The sequence below is a fragment of the Rattus norvegicus genome, chromosome 7 (genome assembly GCF_021556685.1).
Source record: "Rattus norvegicus strain SHRSP/BbbUtx chromosome 7, alternate assembly SHRSP_T2T, whole genome shotgun sequence".
Classification (NCBI taxonomy): Eukaryota; Metazoa; Chordata; class Mammalia; order Rodentia; family Muridae; genus Rattus; species Rattus norvegicus.
This window is the reverse complement of record NC_141540.1, coordinates 39,051,260-39,075,276: the sequence shown is the minus strand read 5'-3', so window position 1 is coordinate 39,075,276 and position 24,017 is coordinate 39,051,260. Positions and strand designations below refer to the sequence as shown.

The 24,017-nt window shown below is 39.3% G+C and overlaps 1 protein-coding gene across 12 annotated transcripts in view; it reads right to left on the bottom strand.

Moving 5' to 3' along the window:
- Cep83 (centrosomal protein 83) overlaps positions 1–24,017 on the bottom strand; it is a 109,174-nt gene that overhangs the window by 14,538 nt on the left and 70,619 nt on the right. For 7 of the 12 annotated variants that reach the window (XM_087558468.1, XM_087558469.1, XM_087558471.1 and 4 more), the window contains 3 exons: positions 15,413–15,488; positions 12,917–13,074; positions 10,918–11,047 (listed from right to left, as the gene is read on the bottom strand). In XM_087558468.1, coding sequence (XP_087414594.1) covers positions 10,918–11,047; positions 12,917–13,074; positions 15,413–15,488 — 364 coding nt within the window. Of the gene's footprint in view, positions 1–10,917; positions 12,210–12,916; positions 13,075–15,412; positions 15,489–24,017 lie in introns of all 12 variants that reach the window. The other 5 variants (XM_087558474.1, XM_087558476.1, XM_087558477.1 and 2 more) reach the window with 2 other exon arrangements.

Below are 24,017 nucleotides of genomic sequence, written 5' to 3'. Positions count from 1 at the left end.
CACAAAAAAATCCCTTAAAGAATTACAGGAAAACACAACTTAACAGGTGAAGGAATTGGACAAAATCATCCAGGATCTAAAAATGGAAATAGAAACAATAAAGAAATCACAAAGAAAGACAATACTGGAGATAGAAAACTTAGGGAAGAGATCAGGAGTCATAGACACAAGCATCACCAGTGGAATACAAGAGAAACAAGAGAGAATCTCAAGTGCAGAAGATACCATAGAAAACATAGACACAACCTTCAAAGAAAATGTAAAACACAAAAAACTCCTAACCCAAAACATCCAGGAAATCCAGGACACAATGAGAAGATCAATCCTAAGGATAATAGTTATAGAAGAGAGTGAAGACTCCCAACTTAAAGGGCCAGTAAATATCTTCAACAAAATCATAGAAGAAAACTTCCCTAACCAAAAGAAAGAGATGCCCATAAACATACAAGAAGCCTACAGAACTCCAAATAGATTGGACCAGAAAAGAAATTCCTTCCGTCACATAATAGTCAAAACACCAAGTGCACAAAACAAAGAAAAATATTAAGAGAACTATAGAAAAAAGGTAAAGTAACATATAAAGGCAGACTTATCAGATTTACACCAGACTTCTCACCAGAGACTATGAAACCAGAAGATCCTGGGCAGATGTCATATAGACCCTAAGAGAACACAAATACCAGCCCAAGTTACTGTATCCAGCAAAACTCTCAATTAACATAGGTGGAGAAACCAAGATATTCTATGACAAAAACAAATTTACACAATATCTTTCTACAAATCCAGCCCTACAAAGGATAATAGATGGAAAACTCCAACACAAGGAGGGAAACTACACCCTAGAAAAAGCAAGAAAGTAATCTTCATGCAACAAACATAAAAGAAGAGAGACACACAAACATAATTCCACCTCTAACAACAAAAATAACAGGAAACAACAATCATTGGTTCCTAGTATCTCTCAACATTGATGGACTCAATTCCCCAATAAAAAGACACAGACTGACAGTACGTAAAGAGGATCCAGCATTTTGCTGCATGCAGGAAACACACCTCAGTGACAAAGACAGACACTACCTCAGAGTAAAAGGCTAGAAAACAATTTTCCAACCACATGATCTCAAGAAACAAGCTGGAGTAGCCATTCTAATACCAAATAAAATCGACGTTCAACCAAAAGTTATCAAAAAAGATAAGGAAGGGTACTTCATATTCATCAAAGGAAAAATCGACCAAGGTGAACTCTCAATCCTGAATATCTATGCTCAAAATGCAAGGGCACCTACATATATATAAAAGAAACTAAAGCTCAAAGCACACATTGCAACACCCTACTCTCAGCAATGGATAGCTCATGGAAACAGAAACTAAACAGAGACACAGAGAAACTAAAAAGATGTTATGAACCAAATAGATTTAACAGATATCTACAGAACATTTTATTCTAAAACAAAAGAATATACCTTCTTCTCAGCACCTCACGGTACCTTCTCCAAAATTGACCATATAATAGGTCACAAAACAGGCCTCAATAGATACAGGAAGATTGAAATAATCCCATGCATCCTATCAGATCACCACAGACTAAGGCTGGTCTTCAATAATGAGAAAAATGACAGAAAGCCCATATACATATGGAAGTTGAACAATGCTTTACTCAGTGATAACTTGATCAAGAAAGAAATAAAGAAAGAAATTAAAGACTTTTAGAATTTAATGAAAATGAAGGTGAAATGTACCCAAACTTATGGGACACAATGAAAGCACTGCTCTGAGTGCCTCCATAAAGAAAGAGGAGAGAACATACAGCAGCAGCTTGAAGGCACACCTAAAAGCTATAGAAAAAAAAACAAAAACAAAAACACTCAAGAGGAGCAGAGGCAGGAAATAATCAAACTCAGGGTTGATATCAGACAAGTAGAAACAAAAAGGACTATACAAAGAATCAACAAAACCAGGAGCTAGTTCTTTGAGAAAATCAACAAGATAGATAAACCCTTAGCCAGACTAACCAGAGGGCACAGAGTATCCAAATTAACAAAATCAGAAACAAAAAGGGAGACATAACAACAAAATCTGAGGAAATTGAAAAAAATTATCAGATTCTACTACAAAAGCCTATATTCAACAAAACTGAAAAATCTGGATGAAATGGACAGTTTTCTAGATAGACACCTGATACCAAATTTAAATCAGGATCATATAAACCATCTAAAAAGTCCCATAACTCCTAAAGAAATAGAAGCAGTTATTAAAAGTCTCCCAAACAAAAAACAAAACAAAACAAAACAAAAAAAAGGGCCAGGACAAGATGGGTTTAGTACAGAATTCTATCAGACCTTCATAGAAGTTCTAATACCAATACTGTCCAAACTATTCCACAAAATAGAAACAGACGGAGCGCTACCAAATTCCTTCTATGAAGCCACAACTGCACTTACACCTAAACCACACAAAGACCCAACAAAGAGAACTTCAGACTGATGTCCCTCATGAATATCAAGGCAAAAATACTCAATAAAATTATTGCAAACCAAATCCAAGAACATATCAAAATGATCGTCCATCGTGATCAGTTGGGTTCATCCCAGGGGTGCAGGGATGATTCAATATGCAGAAAGCCATCAACGTAATCCACTATATAAATAAACTCAAAGAAAAAAAAACACATGATCATCTCATTAGATGCTGAGAAAGCATTTGACAAAATTCAACACCCCTTCATGTTAAAAGTCTTGGGAAGATCAGAAATTCAAGGCCCATACCCAAACATAGTAAAAGCAATATACCGCAAACCAGTAGCTAACATTAAACTAAATGGAGAGAAACTTGAAGCAATCCCACTAAAATCAGGGACTAGACAAGGCTGCCCACTCTACTCTCTCGCTACTTATTCAATATAGTACTTGAAGTCCTAGCCAGAGCAATCAGACAACAAAAGGAGATAAAAGGGATACAGATTGGAAAGGAAGAAGTCAAAATATCACTATTTGCAGATGATATGATAGTGTACTTAACTGACCCTAAAAGTTCGACCAGAGAACTACTAAGCCTGGTAAACACCTTCAGCAAAGTGGCTGGATAGAAAATTAACTCAAACAAATCAGTAGCCTTCCTCTACTCAAAAGATAAACAGGCTAAGAAAGAACTTAGGGCAACAACACCCTTCACAATTGTCACAAATAATATAAAATATCTCGGTGTGACTCTAACCAAGCAAATGAAAGATCTGTATGACAAGAACTTATGTACCTGAAGAAAGAAATTGAAGAAGATCTCAGAAGATGGAAAGATCTCCCATGCTCATGGATACTGTAATATTGTAAAAACAGCCATTTTGCCAAAAGCAGTCTACAGATTCAATGCAATCCCCATCAAGATTCCAAATCAATTCTTCACAGAGTTAGAAAGAGCAATTTGCAAATTCATTTGGAATAACAAAAAACCCAGGATAGGGAACACTATTCTCAACAATAAAAGAACATCTAGGGAATCACCATCCCTGACCTCAAGCTGTATTACAGAGCAATAATGATAAGAACTGCATGGTATTGGTACAGAGACAGGCAGGCAGATCAGTGGAATACGACTGAAGACCCAGAAATAGAATTGAAGACCCAGAAATGAATACACACATACCTATGATCACTTGATCTTTGACAAAAGAGTTAAAAACCATCCAGTGGGGGAAAAACAGCATTTTCAACAAATGGTGCTGGTTCAACTGGAGGTCTGCATGTAGAAGAATGCAAATTGATTCATTCTTATCACCCCGTACAAAGCTAAAGTCCAAGTGGATCAAGGACTTCTACATCAAACCAGATACACTCAAACTAATAGAAGAAAAAGTGGGGAAGAGCCTCAAACACATGGGTACTGGGGAAAATTGCCTGAACAGAACACTAACGGCTTATGCTCTAAGATCAAGAATTGACAAATGGGACCTCATAAAATTGCAAAGCTTCTGTAAGGCAAAGGACACTGTCAATAGGACAAAATGGCAAACAACAGATTGGGAAAAGATCTTTACCAATCCTACAAACGATAGAGGCTAATATTCAAAATATACAAAGTATCTAAAGAAATGTTCAACATCCTTAGTCATCAGGGAAATGCAAATCAAAACAACCTTGAGATTCCACCTCACACCAGTCAGAATGGCTAAGATCAAAAACTCAGGTGACAGCAGATGCTGGCTAAGATGTGGAGAAAGAAGAACACTCTTCCATTGTTGGTAGGATTGTGAGCTGATCTAGTCACTTTGGAAATCACTCTGGAGGTTCCTCCGAAAATTGGACATAGTACTACCTGGGACCCATGCTGTACCACTCCTGGACACACACCCAAATGATGTTCCAACATATAACAAGGACACATGTTCCACTATGTTCATAGCAGCCTTAATTATAAGAGCCAGAAGCTGGCAAGAACCCAAATGTCCTTCAACAGAGGAAAGGACACAGAAAATGTGGTACATCTACACAATGGAATATTACTCAACTAATAAAAACAATGACTTTATGAAATTCACAGGCAAATGGATGGAACTAGAAAATATCATCCTGAGTGAGGTAACCCAATTACAAAAAAACACACATGGTATGCACTCACTGATAAGTGGATATTTGTCCAAAAGCTTGAATTACAATCCACAGACCACATGAAGCTTAAGAAGAAGGACGACCAAAGTACAGATCTTTTAGGTGTTCTTAAAAGGGGGAACAAAAATATTCATAGGAGGCGATATGGAGATAAAGTTTGGAGCAGAGTCTGAAGGAATGGCCATTCAGAGCCTGCCCCAACTGGGGATTTACCCCATATACACACAGCCACCAAACCCAGACAATATTGCCAATGCCAAGAAGTCCATGCTGACAGGAGCCTGATATGGCTGTCTCCTGAGAGGCTCTGCCAGAGCATGGCAAATACAGAGGTGAATGCTTGCAATCAACCATTGAACTGAGAACAGGATCCCCAGTGGAGGAGTTAGAGAAAGACTGAAAGAGCTGAAGGGGTCTGCAATCCCATAAGAACAATACCAACTGGGGTTGGGGATTTAGCTCAGTGGTAGAGCGCTTGCCTAACAAGTGCAAGGCTCTGGGTTCGGTCCCCAGCTCCGGAAAAAAAAAAAAAAGAAAGAAAGAAAAGAAAAGAAAAAAAAGAACAATACCAGCTAACCAGAGCTCCCAGGGATTAAACCACCATCTAAAGAGTACATATGGACAGACCCACGGCTCCAGCTGCATATGTGGCAGAGGATGGCCTTGTTGGGCACCAATGGGAGGAGAAGCCCTTGGTCCTGCCAAGGCTGGACCCCCCATTGTAGGGGAATGTCAGGGCGGGGAGTCAGGAAGGGGTGGGTGGATGGGTAGGGGAAAGGGGATAACATTTGAAATGTAAATAAAAAAATCCAATAAAAAAAAAGAGATTATAGTGGATTAGAGTAGTAATGTTTGCATTAGCATTCCAATATAATCGCACCATAAGACAAATGAATGCCTTACAATACAAAAGAGTAATAGGCCACTTGTAGGGTATGGAGAGCTGGTGTAGCTGCACTCAGAAGACTAAGGCAGGAGGGTCAAGTTAGCCTGGAATGCATACAAAATTCAAGACCACCCTGGGTTATGTGAGATCCTGTTTCCAAAAAATTGGGGACCGAGGGTGGAAGGGGCAGGGGTGTTGTAACACAAGAAGTTATATGCCTTTGCTGAAACCTCAAAAACAAGAATACACCGGGATTCTCCTTTATTACCAAATCCAATTAACGTTTTCCAAGATCCATGTTCAATGGCCATTTGACCCACTAAAAAGTGGTACGCGCGTGTGTGTGTGTGTGTGTGTGTGTGTGTGTGTGTGTGTGTGTGTGTGTGTGTGTGCGTGCGCGCACATCAAGTGCCCTGTTGTCAACTCTCTACCTTACTCCCTTCAGATAATATTTCTCCCAGACCCTGGAAGTTACAAGAGTACTTTTAGCTGGGCTGACTAGCCTCCAGCACTGGGGTTAGAGGTAAGCATTCAACCACAGCAGCCATCAATCATCTTGAGTAACTTTCTGGCCCCCAAAACACGTGCACTATTGCTCCCAGCCATAAGCATCCTTCCTGGTACCAGACCCTTCTTACAGCTCTATCTAGTTCTTAGTTTTTCTATTCCTCAATCGTATTCAAAACCTCATTCATTCATAACTTTACTTACTGACCTCCCTGTTTGGCTTCTCTATTTCACCAGTACAGCCCCTTTACTTGAGTCTAGGGCATATCTACATGGATGTGCTACCATCACTCCACATCTGTTTGGTCAGACCTACTATGTACTCCATGTTCTTCATTATACCATGCAACTCCTCTTAAAACTGTGACAGCTAAAGTAATGCCTTCCGCTTCTTTATTTAACAACATGTTCTGTCTTGTTCTTCTGTTTGTGAGACAGCCTCACTGTGTCCAGCTTGCTCTCAACTCCTGAGCTCAAGCAACTCTCTTACCCCAGTCTCTTGAGTAACCAGGACAGAATGCACACTGCACTGGACTATATTTTATTTTGTCATTTCTCCCCTTGGGAAGACCTCTGCGGGTCAATTTCTCTTCACTGTCATTCCCACACTCTAAACTTCCATCAAGGTTTCATCCCTCACTTTAAGTTCACAAAAACAATTTGTCTTAAGGGCTTTTTCTAAGGTTTTCTATATTTGCCTGTTAACCATTTCATTTATGTATTCAATGGGTTCTGAATACTTTGTCCTCTACCTTATCTTGTCTTTCTCCCATCGCTGTCAACCCCTCTTCTCCTCTAAGTCCCTTCCCACCCTCATAGCTTTTCATTTTGTGACCCACTAGACTTAAGTAGGGCTGTCTCTGTGAGTATGGCTTTGAACTGTCCACTGAGAAAGCTGGTTTGTTTTTTATGGATGGAGGTCTTGTTATAGAGGTTCTCAAACTGATGTCTACGTAAGTGAGCTGGGAGTGGTTGACAGTATATCAGGTTGACAGTATATCTTTTTTTTTTTTTTTTTTTTTTTGGTTCTTTTTTTCTGAGCTGGGGACCGAACCCAGGGCCTTGCGCTTCCTAGGTAAGCGCTCTACCACTGAGCTAAATCCCCAGCCCCTATATCAGGTGTTTCTTAAACACTGTCTTACTTCCTCAAGTAGTCTTTAAGGATACAGAGCAATAATGGCTTCTCTTCTCTCTCAGCATAATGGTAGGCTACATAATATTTCACAAAACATTTTACAACTTAAAGAAATGGGGAAAACATTTACAATATTATTTGATCAAGAACTACTTCAAGCTGGACCTGTGGGTGCACACCTTTAATCCCAGCATATGGGAGGCACATGGATCTCTGAGTTCCAAGCCAGCCAGAGCTACACAGTGAGATCTTGTATCAAAAACAACACAAAAATTACTTCAGAGAGATATGTTAAAATAAAAATTGCCAACTGTCATTCAAGTGCCTCATAAAGACAGACAATTCATTGTGTTCATAGCAAGAGGTCATTCCTCATCTTCCTGCTTAGACAGTGAAGATGGGGCAGAGCTGGGGAGAGATCTTCACCCAAAGAACAGCATTCCAATTCAAGATCCCTGCTTATGCTTTCCAAAAATAAGTCTAAAAAATGATAAATGTATCAAAATTTCATTTCTACCAAAGGCTCTACCTAAGTACACTTACTCAGAATGATGTGAAGCCTCATGCTTACAAGTTTAGCATTCTGAATAAACATACCCAGATGGCATGTTTATCTAGCCTGAAGGGAAAACAAAGTTACTTGTCTCCAGTCTAAGAATTTTTCATGAGTAAGAAATTTGAAAGGATTATGATTTCTATTCTAAAATAGAATGGTTTAAGTCTTACTGCCTAAGAAAGTTATGATATTTTTGATATTTAAATAAAGAACTTAAAAGTTTGTTGCATCTCTATAAACTATATTTCTAAGGATAGAAAAACTATGATAGAGAAGTGGCCTTGTTTTGTTTTGTTTTGTTTTGTTTTGTTTTTGAGACAGAGTTTCCCTGTGACCTTTGCTTGCCTGGAACTCACTATGTACACCAGGCTGTCCTCAAACTCACAAAGATCCACCTACCTCTGTCTCTGCCTCCAGGATACTGACTTAAAGGCACAATAAGACTCATATGAACCATGACTCCAAGGAGAAAACCTTAGAAATATCTAGACTCAAAGGAAGTGAGAAACTAGAATAACAGTGCAATGTAGCAAAAGCAGAAAGATAGGGACTTTACACCATAGATCCAAGCCAGGATCTCCTGGCCTTGGTTTACTGTGATACAAAATGGCCCTAAGTAGTCTAGATTAGACTTGAGAGACCAGATCTTGGGTTCAGACTCCCATCTTAGAGAACTGACCTAGGTTGAACTAGAGTGACTCTCCCAACAAACCTGAGCCTAACACTAGTTTCCATGTTACAAGTCTGGCCCCGGCACTTCAATTCCTAACCACCACCAATCAGGAGGAAAGCAGAAGTTAAGTTTATGGTTTGGCTCCTAGTACCAGCCAATTATTTTAAAGGGCAAAAGTCCATAACTGCCCGCCCCTCAGATATACGCCAGGCTAGAGTCCCCTTTGCTTGTTTGCTTACCTATAAATGCTTGCTTGAGACTGGGCTCAGGGGTTCCACCTTCCCAACCTACTGTGTCAGGGTCAGCGGTGAGCCCAACTCGAGCTTGAATAAAGAGACCCTAGTAGGACTGCATCATCAATGCCTGCTCTTTGGTGGTCTTTTGGGGCTCTCAAATGGGCACAACAAACTCACACTCTTCTTGCTTTAGCATCCCAAGTGCTAAGGTTAAAGGCACACAACACCATGATTCCCAAAGTTTGAATCCTAATTAGTCAAGTCATCTTGGTTACCTAAAACATCAGTTCCCTCATTTGTAAAAGCTATCTGAAAGCTAAGGTCACTTAAAATCCTACGTCTACATACTTACATACATAATACTACCTCGATGCTCTATGCACACACACAAACCTCATCTTCAACTTCACTGATAAAGTTAAGCTCATAGAACAGTGTCCCACAGGATGTGACAGCTCCGGGTCACTGTTACTCACTAGATTAAACTGAGCAATCTTCTATGACTTAAATTGTAATTCACATGCCACGTGTTAGAAAGTGGACTGGGTATGGAGTCCCGTGACTTAAGAGGCAGAGGCAGTCAGACCTCTAGGAGCTCACGGACAGGCTGGTCTATAAAGTTCCAGGGCAGCCGAGCTATATGATACTCTGTCTCGGAAACAACAAGGACAGAAGGTGACGCGGAGCTGGAAAGATGGATCAGTGGTGAGGAGGGAGAGACCTGGAGTCTGGATCCCAGCACTCTCCTGACAGACCGGGGATCCTCCCCACGACCACGAAGGAAGGACGATCCAGCCTCGAAAGCAGGCCCGAGCTCTGGGTTTGGATGCACCTTGCCTCAGAGGAAGGAGAGAGTGCCAGTGTGCCATGGACCAGGAGTGCACTTGCCCCTTAACCCCACCCCCTCCAAACAGCAGTTTCAACATAAAACGACAGTCCGACAGTCCAATAAGTATTTAAGGAGAGAGACTGCGGCATCACAATAGTGTGCAGCATGACTTCTCGGGTTTAACACCTACTATCAGTTGATAATCTCTGTCACCACTGGATGTCACTTTTGCTCCAAATGAAGTCAACCCAAACTAACCATAATAATTAGGATCTGATCTCTACAACACTTATTCCTAATACTGGAACATGAAAGTTTACCTACAAATGACAAACAGTCCAAAGACTTTCTAAAGATTTCTGAATTCAGAGGTTTTTAGAAGTACAGTGGCATTTCTAAGGTCATCATGAGTCATCAAAAAAAAAAAAATCAAAGATATTTAATCAACGCTAAAAATCTTTCAGAATTTATATATGGTCAGAAAAGAATATAAGTGACCAATAAAAGAGAAAAAATACTTCCTATATGCTGGTTTCTTATATAAGAAGTGGTATCTTCTAATCTCAATCTTATATTACTTTTAGTATTACAAGAATGTCTTATTTCCCATATGTAACTAAAAACACTTAAACCTTATCCGATAATATACAGATATTAAGATACCTGTATACCTAGGGCATATTTCTTTTAATCACCTTGTCTTTCTTCTTCACACCCAATGTCATATGGAGAAAACCCATGAACTGAAGACTTATCAACCACACACAGGCTTGTCTGTCCGCACACTCCAGGTCTGCTGAACACTGCAGCAAGGAGCGTCAGCTGAGGACGGTACCACACCCTGTGTAGTAGGGACAGCTGTGACGTACTGACTAGATGAATCATTTGGCTACGTAACTTCATGAAGTACTGGACTGTTTCCAAGAACATGCACATATGCCTACAAAGGACAAATGTGAGACAGCACCAAAGTAGGACCCGTCAGAGTTGCAGAAGCCAAGAAGTCCAAGATCCTACTGCTGGGGCAAGAGGACTTTTGTTTCTCTATTTTTTGAGTTGGAAACAAACACTCCTTTTGTTGTTGTTGAAACAGGCATGCAGCCTGTGTAGATCACTAGTGGCTTTGGCTAATCTAGAATTTGGCAGAGATCTTGGATAATTCTTACCAATGAGCTCTATCCCTGGCCCAGACTTAACCACAAAAGCAATCTTATAGGTGCTAAGTGTAATTGAAACAGGTCTAGTCAGATTGTGACTTAGGTGAAGGATGAGTCAAACATGTTTGTATAAGTTGGCTCTGGAAAAATATCGCTTATAAGAAGATATATATTAGCTCTAAAATATTTTAGAAATGCACCTATGAGTTGGATTTTCCCAACTGTCTGCAAAATGAAAACAGAATGTGATGTTCAGGCATCAAGTTAAGTTACACATCTACTCGTGCACACAGTTTCACAGACCAGGAATCATTACAGCTCACTAAGAACGACTTGCCTTTTTCTGAGCAGTTGCTGCCCGCTGCAGTTTCTCTTTTGCTTGATTGTACTTTTCCTCTCTGTCTGTGATACGCTCATGAAGCTTATGCTTTTCTTCCAACCACTGTATCTGCTTTTCCTCCAGTGTCCTGGCAGAGAGTATTACACAAACCAAGGAATGTAACAGAAATTCTTAGATCAAATCGCAAGTGTCCTCAAACTCCCTGCCTACCTGACCATGCCCTCCCCTTTCCAGCTATAGTGACTCCTATGTGGCCACATATTTCCTCACATTGTTGCTATAGAGCAAGTCTTATGAATATGACACTATTTAGAAAAAACATGTATACTGTTTACACGAAGCCCTTTAGAATTAATACATCTGTTGTGTCTTTTACCTGTTAGGAAACTGAAGTTTAGAGCATTTAAAGTTGTGTAAAGAAACATGTCTACTTACTGACAGTAAGCACTTAAAATCTAAACAATAATTATAAATATCAGGATACGGAAACTGTGACTAATACAGACAGTTAAAAACCAAGCCTGATGCCTGGTGTGGTAGCTAGAATCTTTAACTCCAGCAGTACAGCGGCCTGGGCAACCTGATCTCTCTGGGCTCAAGGCCAGCCTGTTCTATAAAGCAAATTCAAGGACAGTCAGGGCTACATAGTACATATAGGCAATCTAAAAGGGGGAAAATTAAGCTTGATATTAAGCCTTAATGCAGAATGCTTTCTGTGTAGAATAAATTTTATATAAATGTTATTTTAAGTTGTATCCCAGCAATAACATAATCTAAAAGCTATTCTGCATACTCATCTATAATACCAATTTTAGTATCAATACCATGGTCACTAAAAATCAAAATAACAAATCCCATCATGTTAGATTGCTTGTCATTTACTCCTATAGATTCTAAATACATTAGTTGGAACAAAAGTTTAATTCTACTGACTTAAAAACTCAGTATGTTGTTTTGTCTTTGAGAATTTAGCTCAGAGTCATTCACATGCTAAGCACATTTTTGCTGACCTAGGTTCCTAGTCCAGTTAAGGTATTTGGAGCAATGTAATGACTATCTGTCCGAAACCAATAGTGGATTACTTAAATCTGTTAGCCACACTGTATGCCATTACAATTCTTAAGCTCATTTTAATCAAATGCTTGAGGATCACAAGATAGAAATTTTTCTTTTCAAAAAGGAAGAAAAGTAAGCTAGATCCTCTGGAACGTCAGAGCACATTATGGAGATGTACGTTCCTCACTGACTCTCCATACATAAAGCACAGACAAGCTTTACAACAGGAAAACCTGCAGAGAAAACATTTGATATGTTAAGACTGAATTAAGGATTTGGAAAGAAAACTGTCCTATAGATAAATAAAAATAACATGCTATAAAAACAAAGGAAATAGAAAACAATATTCTACATTTAATGTTTCTTTTTGCTTTTTTAAAATTTATTTCTGTGGTGCTAGGAATCAAGCCAGGGCCTGTCTCAACATACTAAGCCAGACAACTCTGCTGAATTACATGCGGAGCCCCATTTCCTCACAACATTTCCTAGAGAATAAAATCCTGAGCATACCCAGTGCATTTTTCTTACTAGTATACAGTTTACCAGCAGCAATTTCAAGATGTAAAGAATGTAATTAAGTAGACAACTTTTCAAAAGGGAAATCCAAAGGACTAGTTCTAAGAAGCCTGTGTGTGTTTGCAACACTCCACAACCAAATCGTTCTGCTCTCTGGTTTTCAAGACGGATTTGGGGAATCATAGTCAGGTTTGCTAAATGAATAAAGGTTTCTCATTAAGAGTTTTGAGAATACTATACTCAGATACAATTTTAAAGGTCTTTTGTCCATGCCTAAAATTTTTAGGAGCAACTTAGGAGCAAAAGTTCATTTTATAAAAGGAGAAAGTAACTTCCTACATATACACTCAGGGTCCCAATCATCAGCAGAATACACTTTACACAGCAGAAAACACAAGTTTATATACAAAAGAGCAAACTCTACTTTTCAACTTCTAGTTGCACTTTTTCAGCTTGGCTTCTTAAATGTCGGCACTCTTGCTTTAACCTCTCCACCATGTCCTTCAGCATTTGGTTTGAATTCAGCAAGTCATTCTCTGACTGCGTCAGTGAGGTCACTTGGATCTGTAAATGACTGATTTGCTTAAAGGAAAAAAGAGAAATAGAAAGCCACTGAGATATCCATGGAGGCATGTGAGGCGCAGAGCCCCCCCTCATGAATGCTCTCCCAGGAGGTGAGGCACGCAGGGATGCCCTGTAAACGAGACAACACACAGCAAGGCTGGGTCATTTCTCATCTAACCCAAGCATTTAAACTGCACTCAGAACTCAGCTACTGACTTCTTCCCTTTCATCCCCAATGGGCATGGCAAAGAGGATTGGGGAGTAGGTGCTTTGGGAAGGAGATTGGCAGACAGTCTCCTGTTACAAAGCCATTCTTCTCTCTACCACAAGAGATTTTAAAAGCAAGCCAGCAGGGAAAACAGTTTCGGGAGCATTGTTTTCCCTAAGCACGAATTAGATCAGCTACCCTACCAGAAAGGCTACTCTCCGAGTACTCAGGAGCTGCTGGGCATGAACATAGGAAGAGTCACTATAATCCTGTTCTTCAAATGTTTCCAAGCTTTCTGTATGCCCCAGTACTGAGAAGGAGAAAGATGCTTTGAGAAATCTAATAAATATGCTATGGATTCCTTAGCCTCTATAGAGCAATGGTTCTCAACCTGTGGACACAACCCCTTTGGGGGTCAAATGACCCTTTCACAAGGGCTGTATATCAGATATCCTACATATCGAATATTTATATTACAATTCATAACAGTAGTAAAATTAAAGTTATAAAGTAACAATAAAAATAAAGTTACAGTTGGGGTGACCACAGCATGAGGAACTGTCTTAAAGGGTGGCAGCATTAGGAAGGCTGAGAACCACTGCTCTAGAGCCATTTATCAGTACATGTATCAAAGTCATAGGCTTTACTCCACCCTTACCCTTTGTAAAGTTGTCACAACAGACCTCACTAGGGACAATTATGTACCTACATCTTTCATAGGCCATTTCTACTTCATCAGCTAATAATCAAGTCTTCATTTTTGTTTCACTTCAAATTCTCTTTAGCCATCCTCTGAAAGACCTTGCAGAGTTGACAGAATCAAGACATAAACCTAAAGAACCCGCCCTAAGCCCAGGATGCAGCGCAGCAGTACAGCATACTTACCTAATTATTCAGACACACAGTGGTGGTCCCTGCCATCACCAAAAACAAAATGTCATCATAAGATTTAAGAGTCAAAAGAAAAAGGGTCGGTTGGGGATTTAGCTCAGTGGTAGAGCGCTTGCCTAGCGAGCGCAAGGCCCTGGGTTCGGTCCCCAGCTCCGAAAAAAAAAAAAGAAAAAAAAAAAAAAAGTAAGAAAAGAAAAAGGGTCTTGCTACACAGCCAAGGCAGGCCTCAAACTCATGATCTTTCTGCTTCAGCCTCCCAAGTGCTAGGATTACAGGCAAGTACTACCACAGCTAACAAAAGCAAGACTCTTGGTAGAATAAATTAGCGAAGTGGGAAATAACCTACTTATAAAAGCCATATAAGATAAGACTGTATATGTCCATGGTGCAATTACTAGAATACAGTGACATGGCATGTCTCAGATTTCCATTTTATAATAAATTTCTTCATGTAGCACTTACTTTAAAAAAAATACAGGAGTGGGCAGTATTAACTCTTTACTACAGCTTCTGAACTAAGTAACCTTGAAGAAACTTAACTCTAGATCCACAGGATGGCAGAAACCCCAGTGTCTGAGTATTGTGCCTGGCCAACTGAGGCTCCATAAGTGCACACACAAAGCAGTGTCAGCTGACATGCAAGCATTATTCTCTCTCAACTAAGGTCCCAGAAATGCATGTGCAAGGCAGTGTCAGCCAGTGGGGAAAGTTCTAAATGTAATCCTCATCACTCATAATCTAAGGAAACAGAAACATTCCAAGCAAAATAAAAAGACAGAAACAATATTCTTCTATATTTTACCCAACATTATAAAAACATTGCTTTTAACTAAAATAAAAATTTCTTCCCATAAGCACAACTCTTAAATTTCAGACAGATATAGCAAGAAAACAAAACCAAAACAACAAAAATCTATAACATGTCACAGAATATTTTTACATGTGTAACTAGAAATCCTGGATATTTCTAATTTTAAAATTAAGAATGTCAAAATATTTGTCACTTTAACTGTAACAAAAAATTTGTCCGAGGCCACCACATACCACTATATTTAAGATAAACAGCAAAAGTAAAAGCAAGTCTACTAAATTATAGCAGAAAAGTTGAAACATTTTATCTTTACATAACAGCTTCATCAGTATGAATTATGGTGATCAGATTACAAATCACCAATTATGATTAACTGCAAGAGCTACATAAAACAGACTTAAAAGAAGCATTCAATGAAATAAAAGCAAACTGCATTGCAATCATACCTGTTTCAGTTCAGAATTTTCAAGTTTTTCTTTCTCTGCTTTTTCGGTATTCACAATTTGTTGTTGAAGTTTTAACCTGAAAACCATAACCAAGCAAAGAAATTATGAATCAATAATTCATTTATTTCACTGAACTGGGCAATCGTTCTACAGAATGGTTGTTTGGCAATAGGCACTGCACGATATATAATCCTAAATATTTAGACTCCTGGCAGCAATATTCTATTCACATAAAACAAGATGAATGACAGCATTGGCAACAGACACGGAGTGTGGAAGAGTGGCTGCTCTACGATGGGACCTGGAGGATTCTACATGGAGACACCGAGAGCAATGATTTGCTGGTGTTGGGTTTCTGTTTGGTTTGGTTTTTGGGACAGGGTTTTGTATGTAGTCTTGACTGTCCTGGAACTCACTCTGTAGACCAGGCTGGCCTCAGACTCAGAGATCTGCCTGCCTCTGCCTCCTACGTACTGAAATTAAAGGTGTAGTACCCAGCTAGTAGTAAGGGTTTAGTAAACACAGAGAACAGTTTTTACAACCTGGCCTTCAGTGCTGCTGTTCAGAATGTGTGCTTACAGCAACAGAAACTAATTTAGAAACCACGTCTAATCTATACAGCTTACAGATTCTACAAATTACTACTCTGCTTTCAATTTGCAAGATTATATATATATATATATCTAAAGAATAGGAGCTAGTACAGAATACTATCCTGCACCCTATAAAACACCTGGCAACTTTTCATCCTTGAGCTAAATGGACGTAAAATGCAATTTGCATGGTCAGCCACACCTTAAGTGACATCGACTACTCTATAGAAAAACATCGTACTAGTTAGTTTGGGACCATGACACCCTCACATTTTTCCTTTAAATTACTTAGAATAACTTTTAAATGAAATATTTTTTAAAGGGATTGAAAAGATGGCTTACTGGTTAAGAGCACTTGCTGCTCTTACAGATGGCCTGGCTTTGGCTCCTGAATGTTGGTCTATAACATCTGGAATTCTAGTTCCCTCTTCTCACCTTGGCAGGCACAGGCACACACATTACATGTGTGTAAATGTAAGCAAAATGAATTAAAATTTAATTGATTACCTTCTTCAATACTTTATCTCAAACCAAACAAACAATGTTTTGCCTGCCTTTCCTGCCCAGTTAGAATGCATTCCTTAGGGCTACAATACTCAAAGAGCACAGACCTGTGCTTTAAACATAGTTAAGATTTCAATAAATGTTTGTTACTGACTCCTAATCTATGTAAATCCTGAATCTGACTCTGGATGGCTGTGATGAACACAAAGCAATGTGGGAACCCCTGCAATTACCTTCCTGCTTCTTAAGAGGTTTACATATCATAACCAGGCCAGAAACACAGATCTAAAGGGAAGACCCAGTCTCCCTTGTTCTTCACAATCAGGCACAATCTTATTTCATTAATTCCAGTTATATTTTTACTCTTTCAATTGTGTGTGTGTGTGTGTGTGTGTGTGTACACATGTATGACAACCCTGCTTTCTCAATATTGTGCTCATTTGCCCCATTAAATATTTATCTTTTTGCCTTCAGATTTTTCTTTCATGTTAGCCCATCTTGACCTCCAACTTATTATGCAGTCACAAGATGGCTATAAACTTCGGATCCTCCTGTGTCCACTTCTGCACAGGCCAGTGCATCACTCCACCTGGTTTTAGGCACTGCTCAAAAACCTATTCCAGGGCTTCACAGATGCTAGGCAAGCATGGTACCACTCTACATACCTAGCCCCTTTCTATTAAATGTTCATGATGAAACTGTGAGAGTTCAGATTATTATGGTAGGTTAGGGTCAGAATAAGAAAACTTAGGCTCTAAATGTATCTCACTGAGGTCAAGAATTTGGATAAACTATCAATAAGTAAGGAAGAAAACCCCTAAACTCAAGGTTGTGGAATGATTGATAATAAATGACACAGATAAGAATAAAAACAACAATGCCTTACATAAAGAGGCTGAGGGTGAAGAGGCAATGTGAGAGCGTATAATTACCAGAGAGGACAGATGATGTTGTGGCCTGCAGGCCCTTCTAGAAGATAATAGACTTTAACATAAAATTAGTGTATAAGTACTATGAAGGTTTAAAAACAACGCAATGGTTTTAAATCACAGTGACAAAAGAATTCAAGAAAAGTAGGAACCGTTTCAAAAGACAAATTGTGAAGTAAAATGTATGTCTCTTGATTATTATAGGCTTTAAAGATTTAAGATGTGTCACAAGTCAAAAAGAGTCTTATAAAAATGGAAAGTACAAAATAAATGAAATTAATTTTTATTAGGGGATTAATGAAGGCTATGTAGAGAGGCAGAATTTGAATTGGCTGTAAAGGGAAATGTAAATGTCTAAAACAAAGAAACTAAATATATACTGTAGGTGAAGCGTATAAATCAAACATGACCTTAACCAAACACGATTAAGAGCACTCTTCATCTTGGAAACTAAGGGTTACTTTTTATTGGTGTGATAAGCACCATGACAAGGCCAACTTGGGGACCAAAGAGTTTATTTTAGCTTACAGTGTATACAGTCCACTATCCAGGGAAGTCAGGGCAAGAACTCAAGAAACTAATGCAGAGGCCACGGAGGATCAATGCTCACTGCCTTACTCTTCACGGCTTGCTCACCCTGCTTTCTGGTAGCACCCAGGACCACCCGCCCACAGGTGGCACCACTCTCTACAAGTTGAGCCCACCCACATCAATCATTAATCAGGAAAATGCCCCACAGGTTGGCCCAGGGACCAGTCTGATGTGGGCAGTTTCTCAGTTGAGGTTCTTTCTTCTGGAATGATTTTAGTTTGTATTGAGATGAGGGGCGGGGAAGGGGGAAACTAACCAGGACAAAAGGCAAGTTGGCAGAGAAGAAAGGGCTACCTTCCAGTGTCTTCAGTGAGAGTAAAACAACTAAAGGAAGAGGATTACATCTTGGAAGTGAATGGGTCTAAGAGAAGACGAAGAATGGACAGGCCTATGGGATGATAAAATAGACTCAACAATGGATGAATAAGGATGCAGTGAGCTACATAGCTAAACATGGAGAGTCCAACAGTACGGATGATTAATGGCAAGAGATGGGACACAGGGAGAGTTTGAGCAAGACACCAAAGACTCTATGACTGTTGAAAAATTACCTAGTAGACTATAACAGGGAAAGGAAAACTGGGGATAAATTATATGCAACAAATGCCGAAAGAAAAACCATTTCAACCAAACTTGGTGAAATCTGAAAACAAGAATAGAGATAGCACTGCCTATCAACCCGGCTATCTGTTGTTGGAAGGGAAAAGAAGGAATCATTTCCACTTCAAGGGGCTGGAGGCTGTATGCAGGCTGGAGATTGTATGCCCTCTCAGAATTCAGTGAGAGACTTTAAAAGAAAATGTTGAATTGCGAAAATTCTCTGGTAGTAGAATAAAAGAGGCTACATCAGACTGCTGTTCAAGAGAGCTTTGCTGGTGTGTGCCTCAGTGTGATAGTGCAAGACCTAAGGTTAAATGCCCAGCACTGGGGGAGGGAGGGGAGGGGAACCTGAGGGAGGAGAAGGGGGAGAGAAAGAAGGTTAATAAACTGGCAGTAAGAGATTAGGAAGTGAAGGATAAGTTAGAGAACAATAAACTATAATTATACTTTACATATAACCATGGAAGCAGAAAGAGGAAGTAGGATGGAGGGCCAAGGTATAAGCGAGAATTCAGCTGTAGAAGAGCTGAACTGGAAACTCTGGAATAACAGTAAGACAGAACTGTTTCAAATCCCTGCCAACTTTGGTGACCGAGTCTAGGGTTACTATGTCATGCAGCTGATATGCTATTTGATCTCTCAACAGATATTTACTAAGTGATCATAAGTATTGAGCCTAATTTTAACTGTTATGGAAACATTAAAAATAAAGACAGAGGCCCTGCTCTTAACAGTTCAACAGTTCTATCTGATAAGACGATCACTGGTGATGGAAATTATCTGAAAGTTTCAATTGGAAAAAGTCCTAGCCTCATGCTGCTACTGAGTGCCATGTAGACAGTATACACGAGGAACTGGAATTTTAGTTAATTTAAACTCAGATTTAAATAGTTCTGTGTGAGCAGCATTACCATATTCAGTGGCAACGGATCTTGCCTTTATATGATGTTTATATGTCCATTAGCAAGGGAAAGCAGGTAGTGGGACAAGCAAGAAAAGCAGTCTATGATTCCTCCTCAGGAGGACAGAGCCCTGAATACCATCTTTCTAAAGCAAGTGTCCTGTTCTCAAATGCTGGAAACTGACTGGCCATTGTTTACTAAGAGGGAATATCTGGAAAAGATACGAGGCCACTGAAGCAAAGCATTGCTAGAGAGTCATGATACAACCCACACCTCAGTCAGGGCACACGACAGGACACAACATGATACAACCCACACATCAGTCAAAGCACGCAACAGGGATCTCTGCACCTCTCAGATGCTCTCACACGCCTTCGCCTGTCACTTACTCAGCAGTCCAGACTGTAAAGGGACTGGTTTAAAAGTCTGATCATACCTCCTGATAAGGCGATACACAACAGATAATTCTTCTCAAAATATAAATGGAAAATAGGGCATATTGAATGATTTTCAAAAGGTTCAATATCCACCTATGGGCAAGCCAAATAAACAACAAAGCAATGATGTCAAACCGGAAAAGATTAAGTTACACAAAAGACAAATTATTTTAGAAGATATCACTACAGACAATTCTCTTAAACGTCTAAGCCTGTTCCTTTACTAGTCACTGCTTTAATTTCTTCTATTCGCTTCTGATATCAAAACACACATTTCCTCTCTATCACTGCAGACAAGTGGGCACATACCCTGGCTTAGCTAGTGCCTCATTCCTCTTGAAACACCAAGAGGCCCAAAGATGAGCATATGAACCACATGCAAACCACTTTCTAGATTTTCCAAACTAGAACTGGCAAGTAACTGCCCTTTTTACACTTACATTTGAACATACAGTGCTTGCCTAACAGAGAAAACGACAGAAAATAAGCCAACAAGGAAAAAGGGAAGAGGAGGAAGAATAATAAGAAGGAAATAAATTCTATCCGCTCATAGCTTAGTTGTAGATTTTTTTGTGTCCAAGAAAAAAACAAACAGCGAAATCCTTATCCTTTCTACAAGTTATGTGGAAACAAAGTCTCCTTAATTTGAGTAAGACTGCTGCTGTTAAGGAAAGTTGATTATACACTTAGCCTTCTGTAATTTTTACATAGTTAAATTTACAGGTAACTAAACTTAACAAACTGAATAAATACGTGGTACATCAGTCTTCTAAAGTAGAAAGTGAGTATACGTGCACAGTCAAGCACACATACACAAGCACTTGTCTATGTAAACACACGAGAAGACCAGGCATTGGCACTGTGATGTCTTCAATTGCTTCTCCATCTTATTTTTTGAGGTAGGGTCTCTCACTGAACCATAAACTTGCTTGTATGGGGTTTTTACCTGGTGCTATGGATCCAAGCTCAGGTCCTCATGCTAGTGCAGCAAGCACTTTACCCACTGAGTCATCACCCTGCCATAACAAAATAACTTACAAAACATTATTCTTTGCTGTATTACAGATTAGTGGTGAATAAGCACCTTCAAGAAAACAAAACACTAGCACATAATAACACGGTACCTCTAAGGCACACCTTGATGTCCAGCAGATCAGCTACTCACCATGTAGGGTCATTTTTAAATAATGGATTTTTTAACATTATTTACACTTTTTCCTGTCAGGACCCACTTTTTCCACTTTTTAGTCTCTGACCTACCATTAGATGCTACTGAGTAGAAGCTACACTAACATTTACTTTAGTGAAAAATAAACATAGACTTAGGAGATGTGATTAAATTTATAAATCAGTAAATCAGACATGACATCAATTATACAACATTCCGAAGGGAAAGAATTGTACAATCTTGAGAAGTTCTCCTTCTATCAAATATTATGTGTTCAACACGTCCTTATTTTAAAATGTCTGGGGTCAATCACACATGATAAATAAATGACCTGGAGAAAGTCAAGAAGAATAAAAAACAAATTCTCAAAAGTGAGTGGTGAAATAATAATTTATGTTATTGACAAGTTAAAGATAAAAACTGATTTGTATTTCATTAAATGTTGCCAAATAAAATAAAACAAGAACTATGGGTCAAGTACACTATTGTGGTAACAACAAAATGTAAACATTTTATCACTGTGGCTATGGACGCTAAAAGCCAGAGGAGTAGATGCACATTCAAACAGAAAACATTCTAAATGGCTGAGAGCATGATACAGTCAAACACACGGGTTTGTCCCTAGGAGGGTAGAGATCAGAAAGTCTCAGAGACACTGTCTTGAACAGTTAGGTAACATATGAACCTAAATGCAAAAGATGAGCAAGACTGGCACTTAAGTCCATCACAGATTTATGATTTTAGAATCAGCCACCTCAGCAGGCAGAGGCAGGTGAATGTCTATGACTTGGAGGCCAGCCTGGTGCACAGAGAGCATTCTAGGACAGCCAGGGTTACACAGAAAAACCCCGTCTCAAAAAAACAAGACAAAACAAAACCAAAAAAAAAAAGAAAAGAAAAAAGAAAACCCCAGAGGCTAGACTATATAACTACATATTGTATAGAAACTGTATTTTACAAAAAGAAAATAATGCAGAAAATTTAGAAAGTTGACAAAAATGCACCAGACAACATGTATAAAACATGCATAGTAATAACATCAGTAAAATATAAGTGAAGCACAAAAAAGGTGTATTTTGTAATAAAAACCCCATAATTGATCAGCAGAATATAACTTGTAAGTATAGTCCAAATAGCACAGTGGCCATCTTTATGGAGCAGAACTACAAAAAGTCATAGCAGAGACCATGCTAATAATCAGACATTAATACTGACTATTTCATAGAGATCAAATGGACAAATAACAAGTGCAAAGAAAATCTAAATTTCCTAACATAAATGTGTCAAGTCTTACCTGACTTGCAATAGATTAGCTTTAAGTTTTCAACTTTACGATGACGTGAAGGTAGTATGTATTCAGTAGAAACTGTACCTCGAATTTCAATCTTGGCTTGTCCCCAGGCTGGCAGTACACAGTGTGACGTGCTCTCACACAGAGCCGGGGCAGCCCGGGTGGCCATGAGGCTGGGTGGTAGTGATAAATGTCAGCAGAGAGGGGTCGATTACTGTGCAGCCCACATGGAGGAGCACACACTGAAGAGCAACTGCACTCACTGACCTCCACACGTGGTCAGCAGACCCACGACAACTGACTGTACGTGGTCAGTGGACCCACGACAACTGACTGTACGTGGTCAGTGGACCCACGACAACTGACTGTACGTGGTTAGCAGACCCACGACAACTGACTGTACGTGGTTAGCAGACCCACGACAACTGACTGTACATGGTCAGCAGACCCACAACTGACTGTACATGGTTAGCGGACCCACAACAACTGACTGTACATGGTCAGCAGACCCACAACAACTGACTGTACAGTTGGGCAAGAGACAAATGTGCTGACCATTTTGTGCAAATTGTGACACAATCACAATTTGCACAAACCTCGAGGTTAAGACAAATGGCAGAAACTGCCTACAATGGTAATTGCTGGGGCTGGACGGATAACTACATAGTTAAGAACATTTGTGTCTCTTGCAAAGGACCCACTTTCAATTCCCAGCACCCATATGGTGGCTCACAGTCACCTGTAACTCCAGTTCCAGCATATGTTAACACCCTCTTCTAAGCTCTGAGGCATGTGTGCACGCACGCACGCACGCACGCACGCACGCACGCACGCACACAAAAAGTGAATGTCTCTGAACCTAATACTGGCCTTGACATGTGACAGCACAAATGAAAATTAATGTGTTGCATAAAGTAGAAATATTCTCTGATCACAATGATGTAAAAAACAAAATTAATGATAAAATAATAAAAGAGAACCAAGAAGAAAATTCTTTGTTAGTCAAAAAATAATTTTTAAATCTCTCTTAAGGCATAGGATTAAGGTCAATTAAGTCAACTATTTCTACTGTACCAGTGAATAATTAAACATTTTAAAAAGTATTCCTTTAATAGTATTAAAGACTTAGACATAACATTTTTGCCTCCATATATGTACAGGTAACACATGTGTGCTTGGTGCCCAAGAGAGTCAGGAGAGATCAGTGGATCCCTTGAAATGGGAGCAGGTGGTTATGAACCATCTGTAATTGAACCTGGGTCCTTTGCAAGAATGACATGTTCAACTGTCATGCTGTCTCTCCTGCCCTAAAGCTAATTTCTTAGTCAATGAAGAAACTTCCCTCAGCCTGGCACTGAAGCAAGGGTGCCTACCATCTACACTCCTACCCAATGTTACATTGATAACTGCCAGTGCAACTAGATAAAACAACTGGGAGTCTAAAAATTGGTAAAGAACTAAAATCATCTCAACTTCTAAATGAAGTAACCGAGAGTAAAATTAACTCAAACTATTTAGTATACTGACAGAATATAAAATTAACCTATAAAATTTATTGTATATAAATATTAGCAGCTAGAAGACAAAAAC